The 13,661-nt window shown below is 42.0% G+C and overlaps 1 protein-coding gene across 1 annotated transcript; it reads left to right on the top strand.

The window, feature by feature from the left end:
* The first annotated feature begins 642 nt into the window (after nucleotides 1-642).
* On the top strand, nucleotides 643-13,059 carry LOC129408762 (proline-rich transmembrane protein 2). Its single transcript, XM_055153137.1, is given in 5 exon segments — nucleotides 643-757; nucleotides 4,292-4,539; nucleotides 5,897-5,916; nucleotides 5,918-6,027; nucleotides 11,307-13,059. Coding segments are annotated over 5 exon segments (510 nt in total). The 3' UTR covers nucleotides 11,324-13,059.
* The last annotated feature ends 602 nt before the right edge of the window (nucleotides 13,060-13,661 follow it).

Genomic DNA, 13,661 nt, shown 5'->3' with positions numbered 1-13,661 from the left:
TGTTCTTCAGCCGTGTGTCCTCCTCGTCCTTCATCTGTCCTCGTCCTTCATCTGTCCTCGTCCTTCATCTCTCCTCGTCCTTCATCTGTCCTCGTCCTTCATCTCTCCTCGTCCTTCATCTGTCCTCGTCCTTCATCTGTCCTCGTCCTTCATCTGTCCTCGTCCTTCATCTCTCCTCGTCCTTCATCTCTCCTCGTCCTTCATCTGTCCTCGTCCTTCATCTCTCCTCGTCCTTCATCTGTCCTCGTCCTTCATCTCTCCTCGTCCTTCATCTGTCCTCGTCCTTCATCTTCCTCGTCTTCATCTGTCCTCGTCCTCATCTGTCCTCGTCCTTCATCTCTCCTCGTCCTTCATCTGTCCTCGTCCTTCATCTCTTCTCGTCCTTCATCTCCTCGTCCTTCATCTGTCCTTCTCGTCCTCGTTTTCATCTCTCTCTCCTTCATCTGTCTCGTCCTTCATCTGTCTCGTCCTTCATCTCCTGTCCTTCATCGTCCTTCATCTCGTCCTCTCTCTTCGTCTTCTCGTCCTTCATCTCTCCTCTTTCGTGTTTCTCCTCCTCAGATCTCATCGTCTTCGTCTCCGCCCGTGACCCTCAGCGCTCGACCGAAGCCCCGCCCCCCGCCCGTCCGCCCGCCCGGCAGCATGGAGGAGCAGCAGCCAATCAGCGCTCAGCCCGACTCCCAAGCCCCGCCCACCGCCGCGGAGGAGGGGCAGCACATGGAACACCTGACCGTGGCCGCCGACGCCTCCGAGAGCAGTAAGAGCCCAGAGTTTATGGAGTTTAGTGATTTAAACACGACGTGACCTGAGACGGAGGGACAAACGTCGCTTCTGCGGCGTTAAATCACACTGAAGTTTGGATTTTTGAAAGCCTAAAATAAATCGAATCAGTGTTTCCCACAAATCATTTTTATTTTAATAATTTCACCTCATTCAGTTTGTGGAGCGTAACTGTCAGACGGACAATATTTAATCGGTTTAAATCTTTTTTTTTGTGTCGTACTCGAGACCGCTTTTTTTTATGGTGTTTGGACTCTCGGTCTTGAAGGCGCTTGGTCTTGGTCTTGTCTCGGACTCTACCGCATTTGGACTCGGCCTTGTCTCGGTCTTGAAGAGGCTTAGTCTCGGTCTTGTCTCGGACTCGACTGCGTTTGGACTTGGCTTTGTCTCGGTCTTGAAGGTGCTTGGTTTTGGTCTTGTCTTGGACTGGACCGCGTTTGGACTCGGTCTTGTCTTGGTCTTGAAGGCACTTGGTCTTGGTCTTGTCTTGGACTTGACCGCGTTTGGACTCGGTCTTGTCTCGGTCTTGAAGATGCTTGGTCCTGGTCTTGTCTTGGACTGGACTGCATTTGGACTCTGTCTTGTCTCGGACTTGAAGGTGCTTGGTCCTGGTCTTGTCTCGGACTTGAAGGTGCTTGGTCCTGGTCTTGTCTTGGACTCGACCGCGTTTGGACTCGGTCTTGTCTCGGTCTTGTCTCGGTCTTGAAGAGGCTTAGTCTCGGTCTCGTCTTGGACTCGACTGCGTTTAGACTCGGTCTTGTCTTGGTCTAGAAGGCTCTTGGTCTTGGACTCGACTGCGTTTAGACTCGGTCTTGTCTCAGTCTTGAAGAGGCTTCGTCTCGGTCTTGTCTCGGACTCGACTGCGTTTGGACTTGGCTTTGTCTCGGTCTTGAAGGTGCTTGGTTTTGGTCTTGTCTTGGACTGGACTGCATTTGGACTCGGTCTTGTCTCGGTCTTGAAGATGCTTGGTCTTGTCTTGTCTTGGTCTTGAAGGCACTTGGTCTTGGTCTTGTCTTGGACTTGACCGCGTTTGGACTCGGTCTTGTCTCGGTCTTGAAGATGCTTGGTCCTGGTCTTGTCTTGGACTGGACTGCATTTGGACTCTGTCTTGTCTCGGACTTGAAGGTGCTTGGTCCTGGTCTTGTCTCGGTCTTGAAGGTGCTTGGTCCTGGTCTTGTCTTGGACTCGACCACGTTTGGACTCGGTCTTGTCTCGGTCTTGTCTCGGTCTTGTCTCGGTCTTGAAGGTGCTTGGTCCTGGTCTTGTCTCGGTCTTGAAGGTGCTTGGTCCTGGTCTTGTCTCGGTCTTGAAGGTGCTTGGTCCTGGTCTTGTCTTGGACTCGACCGCGTTTGGACTCGGTCTTGTCTTGGTCTTGTCTTTGATTCGAGGTCTGACACTCGATCATGTTTCATTACAGTCGGTAAATGTGCAGAGGCTGCGAAATCTCACTGCAAAACCTGTAAGAGAATAAAAAAAACACTTGACTCAGTTTGAAGTTGTTTTGTGTTCAGTGTCAGAGGAAACGGGATTAAAAAGAGGTTCTCAAACTGTGGGTCAGGGTCCAAAAATGAACATTAATCAGATCAAGTTCTGGTCTTGGGAAACTGTGGTCTCAAACTGGTCTCGGTCTCGATTAGTCTTGACTAAGTCTTGACACTACACACTTTTTTTCTCATTTTGACCAGTTTTAAACGTTTATGATGTTTTTATTTTGACAAAATAATCAAAAATTGTGAGTGATGAGTTTGAGGGAAAAGCCTTGGTTGTGATTCGTGTCTTTAAAATAGAACTAAGGCATCGTGTTTGGTCTGTTTGTGTAAGAAAAGTGACTCAGCTCTGCCTTTTAATAGTCTTTATTTTGAAGGCGATGTCCGTGTCCCTCTGCGTCTTTAATAATAATCTGCTTCGGTGCTGCTGATGGTGGAGGAGGGTGTGGGCGAGACTTTCTCACAGTTTGGGGATTTGTCTAAACTCACATCACGAGTCCACGAGGTAAAACCCTTTAATATTAGATCCACCGCACGGTTTGAAGTCCAGATCTGGGTCCAAACAGGTTTAAGGTTTAGATTAAAGATCCTTTATTACACAAAAGTGACTCCTGAGAGGTTTAAGAAGTCGTGTTCTAATGTTGTTCCTCCTCACAAACACACACCTGGAGCTGTACTTTGTTTCATTATTTTAAGTAAAACTTTATTATGAGTCTGTCTACATCTCCAAAGCTGAAAACACTGTTCCACCTTGTGATGTCATGAAGTGGTAGTTTTCAAGTGAACAGCTCCTTTCACCTTTAGTTCACTGGAGGTTTGTGGAGTTTAAAAACACAGTGGAACCCTTGTACCTGTCTTGCCACTTAATGACATCACAATTTGGAATAGAGTGTTTTCTGTTTGAGAGAAGAACTCGGCCTAAATGTGCAGGTTTGTGTGTTCGACATAAACAGATCTGTACAGAAAAAACTAAAACGTGGTGGTTTGTTGCAAGTTTTCCAATCAGTGAGAACAGCTCTTGGAAAAAACACCAAAACTTTAAACTAGGGCCGGGCACTTTAACGCATTCATTTTGTGTTAACTAATTAAGTTATTAATGCCGACAATTATTTTAACGCCATTAACGCAGTTTTAATTATTTATTTATTTATTTTATTGTAAACGTCTGTTTCTCACTGACTTTTATTTTGAAAAAGTCCACCGCGAGCGTTTCTTTAAGTTTGACGTCTTTTCTTTACAGTTTTTTCACTTTTTTCTGACCACGTGAGATGCATCGTGTCCGAGCCTCCGAGAGGCTCCGGCTCCGGTCGCGGGTTCGGCTGTGGGCTGTGGCTCTGACCGGACGAGCTGTGGCTCTGAGCTGAGCGTCTTTCTTTAGTTCAGCGCTGCAGGGGGAGTCACTGATTTACCCAGATACCATTGGAAGAAAAAATGTGATTGGTCCATTTCCATTCCATTATATTAACCCTTTGTTTCTGTAGAAATATTAGTTCAAGTTTATAACAATGAAATTAAAATTATTACTAGTGCCGTGCATAAAAAAAATATTGAATAATTATATCAGTTGTACAAAAGTCCATTCAGTATTTTTTCTTGGTCCTTCACTGAAAACCTTGAAGTCTCTGAGGTTCTGTGAAAGAAATGTTCTGTTTGCACAACAAATGTTTGACTCTTTCATTTACATTTCCAATAAAAGTCACTATACTCTACTTTTTTAATTCATTAATTGGTTTTGCATATAACATGCGATTAATCGTGATTAATTTTAAAAATTTTTGCCCAGCCCTACTTTAAACACAACAAAATCCAGGCTCTCCAAAAAGTTAAAATCGCATGAGGAAAAGTAGAGTTAAAAGGCTTTTATTTCGATGGCCGACCCCGGTTTTGGTCGACTTTTAAGTTTTTTGGAGTGCCTGGGCTTCGATTAGAAAACGGTGAAAGTGCGAGTAGTGACTGTGCTGAAGGTTTGGATCAGTCTCCAGGGAAATGTCCTCAATAAGTTTGTACTAAACGTGTGTGTTCAGGTAACGGCGTGGTCCCGGTGCACATCTCGCCCACCAGCTCCAGGCCCAAACCCGGCAGCAGGTCCGGCAGCAGGTCCGGGTCTGTGGCCGGAGGGTCCCCCAGACCCTCCCTGTGCCGCCAGCCCAGCACCAGCCCGGACGCCGCGCAGGACGGATCCAAACCCAGAGACTACCTGTTCCTCGCCATCCTCTCCTGCTTCTGCCCCCTGTGGCCCATCAACATCGTCGCTCTCACCTTCTCCGTCATGGTACGAAACCCCTCCCCCCTCTTCCTCACGCACGTCTGGGAGGGCATCTGACACAACACGACATCTGCAGATTCACTGGAGACATTTGACCAGCAGGAGGACGGGAGGGCATCTGACACACAGGGACACAGGATCAGTGTGACGTCGCCCCAACAAACACAAACCTACAAAAACTCTGTCAGTCGTTTGTGTCGTTTTAGTTTTTGACAATATTAATGATTCTTTTACAGCTCCAGGAAACTTAAATAAAATGTTTGTGCTTCGATTGTGCTGCAAAAAGTTTGGTTTGTGTGATTCTGCAAGGTGGCTTAGTGTTTAGCACTCATGCCTCACAGCAAGAAGGTTCCGGGTTCGGTCGCCCGGGGCCTTTCTGTGTGGAGTTTCTCCTCGTGTCTGGATGAGTTTCCTCCATCAACCCAAAACATGTTCCAGGTCTCCAGAACCGTTGATAGTCAAAGTCAGTTTAATAAAATCAATCTGTGAACCTGTCCAGGGACAATCTGATGTAATAAAAAAAAAAAAAAGAAAAAGAAATAATGAACAGTTTTATTTTGGGTTGATGAGTCAAAATGTGAAAAAGGCTCAAAACAGCAGAAAATTAAACCAAATGTTTGTGTTTGGTTTGTGTTGTTTTGTGTGTGTCTGTTTTCATTTCTGTGAGTTTATTTCTAAAATGATTCATTATTATTTTTGCATAAATTATATTTTGGTCATTTCTGTTCAACTGACGACAGCGACTTTAACAAAACTCCACAAAACTTGTGAAGAGAAACGAGTCGAGTCTGTGGAAAAGTCTGGATCAGTCTGGAGTCACTCGCTTTTGATTTATGTTTTATATAATAACACAGACTTTTCCACAGCCTCAGGTCGTTTCTCTTCAGTAGTTTAGTGGAGTTTTGTTAAAGTCGCTGTCGTCAGATGAGCAGAAATGACCTCACAAAACAGCAAAAGCAAAATACAAACATTTGGTTTAATTTTCTGCTGTTTTGAGGCTGTTTCACATTTTGAGGGGCTGGACGACGTCATCGACCAAAATAAAACTGTTCATTAAGAATCAGAATCACACAATCCAAACTTTTTGCAGCACAATCGAAGCTCAAACAATTGACAGAGTTTTGTGTCGTTTTATTTCATTTTGAAGTTTCTTGGAGGCTGATGACCCCAGTTTGATCTGTAAAAGAATCATTAATATTTCCAAAACTAAAACAACACAAATAATTGTCGTAGTTTTTGTAGGTTTGTGTTTGATGGTGGTGACTTCTCGCAGGTGGATCCAGGGGGGACGGGAGGGCATCTGACACACAGCTCATGTTCGTGCCGTGGTGTAAAGTGACTCTGTGCTCCCCCTTGTGTTCAGTCGAGGAACAGCCTGCAGCAGGAACGTGGACGGCGCGCGGCGTCTGGGTCGAAACGCCATGATCCTGTCGGTCGTGTCCATTCTGGGAGGAATCGCCATCATCACCGCCGCCATCGTCTTCAACTGGGGCCGTGAGTTTTCCACACGCAAACAAACACTCTGAGGGCGCTAAAGGTGCACTCTGGAACTTTTCTGGGTCGAGTTTCCGCGATGATGCGATCTCATTCTCACTCATCAAAACGTTTAAACGAAGATTCACACAGATTTTTTTCTTGTTCTGACATTGCCTAAACTTTAGTTCAGCTCCACACTGGCCACGTTTTATATGATGTTTTTTAATCCAAATTAATTGTTCTGAATTAAATAGTTTGGAATGAGACCTGGACTTTGTTCTATGTTCAGACTGCAGGGCTTAAAGGTTGTATAGAGTCTTTGCACCGTCACATGTCGCCATAGCAACAGTACCTACGCACCGCACGACACCGGGCAACACTATGTCACTATGTCACTATGTCACTATGTCACTGACTTCAGCATCGGAGAAACATGGGCAGGTTTTGTGGCAGGTTTTGTTGTGTATTTTGTTGTTCTAGAAGCTCTGAAAGGGATAAAACAATTCTATTCTTCACTGTTCCTCTGGAAATGACTCATCAGGATCAAACAAGGGAAATATCAAAAAAAAAAAAAGTGAATTATGTCTCGAGAACATAAACCACGAAGAGATTTCCAGTGGTCCCATCAAGACACACTCACGTCACTTTCATCAAGGTGTTTGTTATTTAAATAGTTTCATAGTTTATTTAATGAGAGAAACACATTTACTGAACTAAAATGTAAAAAGAAACATTTGCAGTGTGAGTGTGAGTAGAAACTGGATGTTCCAGCACATATAAACATGTCACTCGTCGTAGGACCAGGTTTTCTTTATTGTCTTGTTTATCCACAACTTTGTCTTCTAGAATTAATCATTTTTTGTGAGTGGATCTTTGTAACGTTTGTGAGGATCTTTTCATGGTCGATTCTTTGGAGGTTCGACTCACAGACTCTTCGACTCGTGCGTCGTGTTGATCACAGGAGCCAGTGTGGGTTCGTTGAATCATAAACTAGTGCAGCTTTTAGTTCAGTAAATGTTCTTCTCTCATTAAATAAACTATGAAACTATTTAAATAGCAAATACCTTGATGAAACTTCAGGTAACTTGATGGGACCATTGGAAATCTCTTCGTGGTTTATGTTCTCTAACCATAATTCACTTTTTTTTTTGATAATTCCCTTGTTTGATCCTGATGAGTCATTTCCAGAGGAACAGTGAAGAAATTAATCGTTTTATCCTTTCAGAGCGTCTAGATCAACCAAATACACAACAAAACCTGCCCATGTTTCTTCGATGCTGCTGAAGTCAATGACATAGTGACATAGTCACATAGTCACATAGTGTGTCCGGTGTCATGGCGGCGTAGGTACTGTTGCTACAGGGACATGTGACGGTGCAAAGACTCTATAGAGGAAAGTGAAATACAGCGACAGTCCTTTTTCAAACGTTGTACATGTTTGACACCACCTTCCTCCTCCACAGCTCCTTCAGTAGAAACATCTCCTCCCGCCTCTTTACTCTAGAGTCACGTTTGTTTACAGTCGGTGCGCGTTCAGAATCACTGTTGAAGTGACCTGTCTAAAGGTAATTTAGTGACCGATGCATCAGTTTTTAGACCCTTCGTCTGCTTCATTCGCGCCATCGCTGGAAGGAATCTTCAAGAATCACCTCAGTTTGTCTTCGCTCCTTTTCTCCTTCTCTTCTTCTTTCAGCAGCCTCAAAAATCGTCTTTCTTTTGCGTTGAACCGGTCGTGGATTTTCATCCGCCGTCGCGACAAACTTTGTGCGAATTGCGAGGAAGCGACAGTTTGTAAAAGCCTCTAAGAACCGCTGCATAAACCACGAAATCCCAGCGCGCTGACGAGTCACTTACACTAGAAACGTAGGGAGTTTGATGGACAACACAACAGCCAATAGAAAATGAGGGAGCCTCGTTTTCTATTGGCTGATGTTTATCTGGCCTCAACACGTCCACAGTCGATAGATTTAGATTTTTCTTTCAAAGCTGCTGCGTCTCTGTAATGGTATTTTAAACTTTCACTGACAATTTGAAACTTAAAAAATATCCTCCATACAACCTTTAATGCTCATTTCAGATTTTTGTTGTGAGGTCGATCACATTTCCAGTTAAATGACCTGTGTGTGATCTCCAGTGTGAACATTAAACGCCTCAAAAGTGTCCCGCGTGAGCACTGGAGACACGACAGCGAAACCTAAACACGGACGCAGCATCGAGCACCGGGACACAGATGTGCTGTAAACAAACTCACTGAGTGGAACAGAGTCTCCACGGAGCCAGAGCCCAAACGTGAGACTGAGGCACAGCTCCAGAGTTTGTGTCAGACGCAGCTTCGTCTCTACACACAGAAACACACATTCAGTTTGTCGAACAGAAAGGAACGGAGTCAACGAAATTCTTAATGATCAATTATCCATTAGTCGACTACTCATAGCCATCCCTACAATATCTCGATATTTTAAACATATCGAGATATTTTTTAAACTCGATATGGATTTTTCACACATCGTATACATCAATATAATGCTTATATTCAGTATTGATTTTGCCGCTTCGTTTGTTTGTCTTCTCTGTGGCCGCCTCCGCCTCCCTGATTTTGCTGCTTGAGTCTCGTTCACTCCTCACTGCCTCCGTGAACGCCGAAAGTTGGTGCCAGTGAAAAGCTTCTAGCACCACGAATGTCAAGGAAATTCTGCTCACAAGACAATTCTGTTAGAAAAAACACTCAGAACGACCAAGAGTGGTTTATACTTGCGCGCGAGGAGAGTGGTGAGGCTGTCTGTCTGCTTCCTGCTCTGCCTCTCACCCTCCGAGCAACGCTTTTATTTCAGCATATGACACAAATCCATTACATTTCATGACATCACATTACATATGGTTCACATGTTTTCTCGTGACTAACAACCTTCAACTAAACTGCCTCCCCAGTTCACACTTGATCACATGTCCCAGTCACAGACAGTTACGTAGTTCCCCAAGACTTTCAGTTTAACAGATGATGGAACAAACCCGGTGTTTGTTCCCCTGGTAGATTAGTTTAATCAATCAGTTGACATGTCATTCACCAATCAATCAATCAATCAAACTTTATTTGTATAGCACTTTTCATACATTTGAAATGTAGCACAAAGTGCTTCACATGCAACAGAAAAAATTTACAATATTAAAAAATAACAGCAACCCCCCCACCCCATTATTTCATGCACATATACAACAATAAAACAGAAACATAAAGCTCCTAAAGGTTATAGTAAATATATAAATAGAGCTAAAAACAGATGGAGACTAAATCAAATATTAATGTAATTTAATTAAAAGCAAATAGTAATAATAATAATAATAATGATAAAACAAGTAAAAGTTTCAATTAAAAGCTAAATTAAAAAGATACGTTTTGAGTTTACTTTTAAAAATCTGAACACTCGCAGCGGACCTCAGATCCTCAGGTCGACTGTTCCACAAACGGGGGCCTGGACTCTTGGGACAGTTAAAAGAAAAGTACCTGAGAGTCTGAGAGGCTCATATGATAAAAGCAGATCAGATAAATAAATAGGGCTAAGACCATTAAGAGCTTTATAAACCAATAAAAGAACTTTAAAATCTATCCTGAAGCTCACATTCATATCAGCTGCTGTTTTCATGTCACACGCAGATCACAAAACAAAACACCAAACAATGTTGATAAACTTTATATTTAATCATGATCTATCTTTAACTGATCCACTCTTTAAATGATTAACACTTTAATGAGACTTTAGTGAGAAATACATATATATCATAAAATTCTCTAACAACGAACCTTTTCCACCATTTACAGACAAAACCATCAGCAGCACGTCCTCATATTCCACTGAGTCATGTCCTTTTGTCTGAAAGACGCTGAACAGCATCAGCGGCACGAGGATTGCGCTGTTTATGCCATTGAGCCGTGCACTTAAGTTTCGTTTCTGCTCGTTTCTAAAACATAAACAAGTCTGTGCAAAGCTGCATTAAACACATGATCATCTCAAACAGCTGATGTGGCTCGTAGTCGTTATGTTTATATGTTGTAAAGTTTACTCATGTAAAGTTTATTTATGCAGAAGATTTTAATGAATAATCTGCTGCAGTGTCACTTGTACAACAGAGTTTGAACCGTTGGGTTTGATCTGCAGTGGATTGTGGGATTAAACCTCAGATCCTGACGCTGGTGAAGAACATGGATCTGTTCAAATAATGAACCTCCTGAGCTTCTTCTGCTGAAGGAGCTGATGGTTCTTGTACAGTTACAGAGTTAATGTTGAGTTGTTTTATTTATGAATGAAAAGAAGGAAATATGTATTATTTATTTTATTTTACAGTTCAATTATTATTTATGGTAAATGGTAAATGGTCACATTTTTCTATAGCGCTTTTCCACCTTCAAGGCTCAAAGCGCTTTACAACAAGGAACCACTCACCCATTCACACACACATTCATACACCAGTGTACGCAGACACTGTGGGCAAGGTGGGTTAAGTGTCTTGCCCAAGGACACAACGACAGCATTCATCTGTGGGAGCTGGAATCACACCAGCCAACCTGTGGGTTAGTGGATCTGACGCTCAACCTGTGATGTTTATGTCGAGACCTGGATTCAAACCGCCAACCTTCAGATCAGTGGGCAAATGCTCTACCAACTGAGCAATTATGTAATTAAGTTTTTTTGTAATCTTAAACGTTCCTACATGAACTGCTGACCTCTTACACTTTAATTTAAAAAAAAAAGGACCTTGTGGAATTTGGCAGATTTGTTTTTGCAGTTTTCAGTTTTAGGGCGTTATTTTGGTACAGATATCCAGATATATATCGTATATCGAGATATATCATATATTGAAATATATTTTTTGATCCATATCGCCCAGCCCTACTGCATATTTTTAAATTTTCAGTGGTATTTTTTATTTTTTCGCTGCACCAGGGCCATGGTAATCAACACTGTGATCAAGGACTGAAAAAAGCACGATAGGCCACGTTAAAACAAAGCAAAACTAAACGAGCGAAGAAGAAAAAACGTGCAACATCAGTGCTCACGTCTTCTTTCTTGATTTGTTTTTTTAATACATTAGACTCAGCATTTATTTGGAACCGGCAGTTCAAAATACACACCTGCACTCGGTGTTTAAAGGGACCCGACGGTTTAAACGTGGCTATTATTGGGTATTTTATGGTATTTAAACGCTCTACATGCACGTTGACGCTCTCCGAGTCTTTGCTGTTGTAAACATCTCATGATCTTTGTTCGTTATAAAAACTTGGTCTTTGTTTCTCTCTGCAGTGATCCTGAAGTCCTGATGAGCCCAGACCTCCGGATCTGACCACTGTCCTTCTTCAACATGCAAGCTCCTCCTCCTCCTCTGAAGCTCCTCCTCCTCCTCTGAAGCTCCTCCTCCTCCTCTGAAGCTCCTCCTCCTCCTCTGTAGCTCCTCCTCCTCCTCTGTAGCTCCTCCTCCTCTTCGCCTCTTCCTCCTGATTCGCTCAAACTTCCAAAAACATTATGACGCTTCAGTTTAGTTTCAGTTTTCTTCTTCGCTGTTTGCTGCTGCACGTCACGCATGGTCTTCCTCCCGACTACCTCCAACACAGCGCACAAGCGGCACCACAGCGCCCCCCACTGTTCCTCTGTGGGAGCGACGCCTGTTCGATTTACGGAAACACTCTCCGCTCCAAAACTCAACGGTTTATGCCAAAAACTTAACAGAAAATTGCTGCTGCGAAGTCGAAATGTTTTTAAGACGTGAATAAAAATGATGCAAGTGAAACGTGATGAGCCGTGGATCCTAAAGCTGCTCTCGTTTACAGACTCTCCTGTAATTTACACTTTACTTTACGCTTTACTTTACACTTTACATTTGACTTTAGACTGACCCAAACACCATGAGCTCACGGATTGCCTTTCTTTGAGACTTTTTTAGACGTTTCGCACTCGAGAGAGAAAAGAGATGCTTCGGCCGATTTACGACGGTGGGACCTTGAAAAAACAAGACAAACACGACAAAAACTGGATCAAAAACCAGATCCAAGCCCGGACTTAACCAGGTCTAAATCAAACAGAGGTCTAATGATGGTTTACACTCCAAAATAATTCCACACTGAAGTAAATTTTATTAATAAAACAGAAAAAAGCAGAAAAGGCACATGACCAAAAGTACGATATTGGAACATTTTGTGATATGGAACTGAAAAAACAGAAACAGAAGTAAATTTAAATAAAATTATTTGAGGAAAATAATCAAAATCGTTCCAAAAAATCGGCCATCGTTTGCGCTGGATTCTAAATAATCGGTATCGGCCTTGAAAAAAAAAAATCTCTAAAAACAACCAGGATAAACCGAGGATAATTTTGGATTTAACAAGGAAAATCATGAATAAAATCAACTTTATTTAACATATTCTTGTTTAAAAAAAGTCAGATGAAACCTTGGTGTTACTGTGATATTTCGAATTTGTTGCGATATCAATACTTTTGCGATATATTGTGCAGCCCTGACCCAAACCCTGAGACCCACTGTGCGAAAACTGAGTGAAGTTACGATATTGGAACATTTTGAGATACGGAACTGAAAAAACAGAAACAGAAGTAAATTTAAATAAAATAATTTAAAGAAAATAATCAAAATCCTTCCAAAAAAATCGGCCATCATTTGCTCTGGATTCTAAATAATCGATATCGGCCTCAAAAAAAAAAAAAAAAAACTCTCTAAAAACGACCAGGATAATTTTGGACTCAACAAGGAAAATTATGAATAAAATCAACTTTATTTAACATATTCTTGTTTTTAAAAAAGGCAGATGAAACCTTGGTGTTATTGTACATATCGAATTTGTTGCGATATCGATACTTTTGCGATATATCGTGCAGCCCTGACCCAAACCCTGAGACCCACTGTGCGAAAACTGAGCAAAGTTTTCGCAAAAAAAACCAGAAACAGAAGTAAATTTAAATAAAATAATTTGATTAAATAATCAGAATTGTTCCAAAAATTGGCCATCGTTTGCTCTGGATTCTAAATAATCGGTATCGGCCTAAAAAAAACCCCCCAAAAAACAGCCAGGATAAACTGAGGACAATTTTGCATTTAGGGAAAAATGATGAATAAAATCGTGTTTATTTAACACATTCTTGTTTTTTTTTTTTAATCTGATGAAACCTTGGTGTTATTGCGACATATCGAGTTTGTTGTGATATCAATACTTTTGCGATATATCGTACAGCTCTGACCCAAACCCTGAGACCCACTGTGCGAAAACTGAGCAAAGTTTACAGTCAAAATCCCCCTGAATCTGAGAGACCGACGACAAAACTGATTTTAGATTTACATAATAAATGTTTTTATACAATAAGATGTAAAAAATTCTTCAAACAGAAACACGTATTAGAAAAACCACCTCTTTTTTTAAACCGGTAAAGTCCAGCTGAATCACATTTTCACCGTCAACGTGTTTAAGCGGAAAACCAAAGTGCCCAAACCGTGACCAACGCCGACCGCCGTGTCCCAGACTTTTCTGTGTAAAAAATGAATCTGCAGAAACGTTTTAAAATGAAATTATGGTTTGAATAATGGATTGGCCCTGAGTCGACTCCACTCAAAACTTTATTCAATTATTGACCACAGACGCAGCGAGAGTCACG

The sequence above is a fragment of the Boleophthalmus pectinirostris genome, unplaced genomic scaffold (assembly GCF_026225935.1).
Source record: "Boleophthalmus pectinirostris isolate CB_2022bp ecotype Guang Dong unplaced genomic scaffold, ASM2622593v1 HiC_scaffold_17, whole genome shotgun sequence".
NCBI classification, from domain to species: Eukaryota; Metazoa; Chordata; class Actinopteri; order Gobiiformes; family Gobiidae; genus Boleophthalmus; species Boleophthalmus pectinirostris.
The sequence above is the reverse complement of the archived record's forward strand: the minus strand, read 5'-3'. Positions and strand labels throughout refer to the sequence as shown.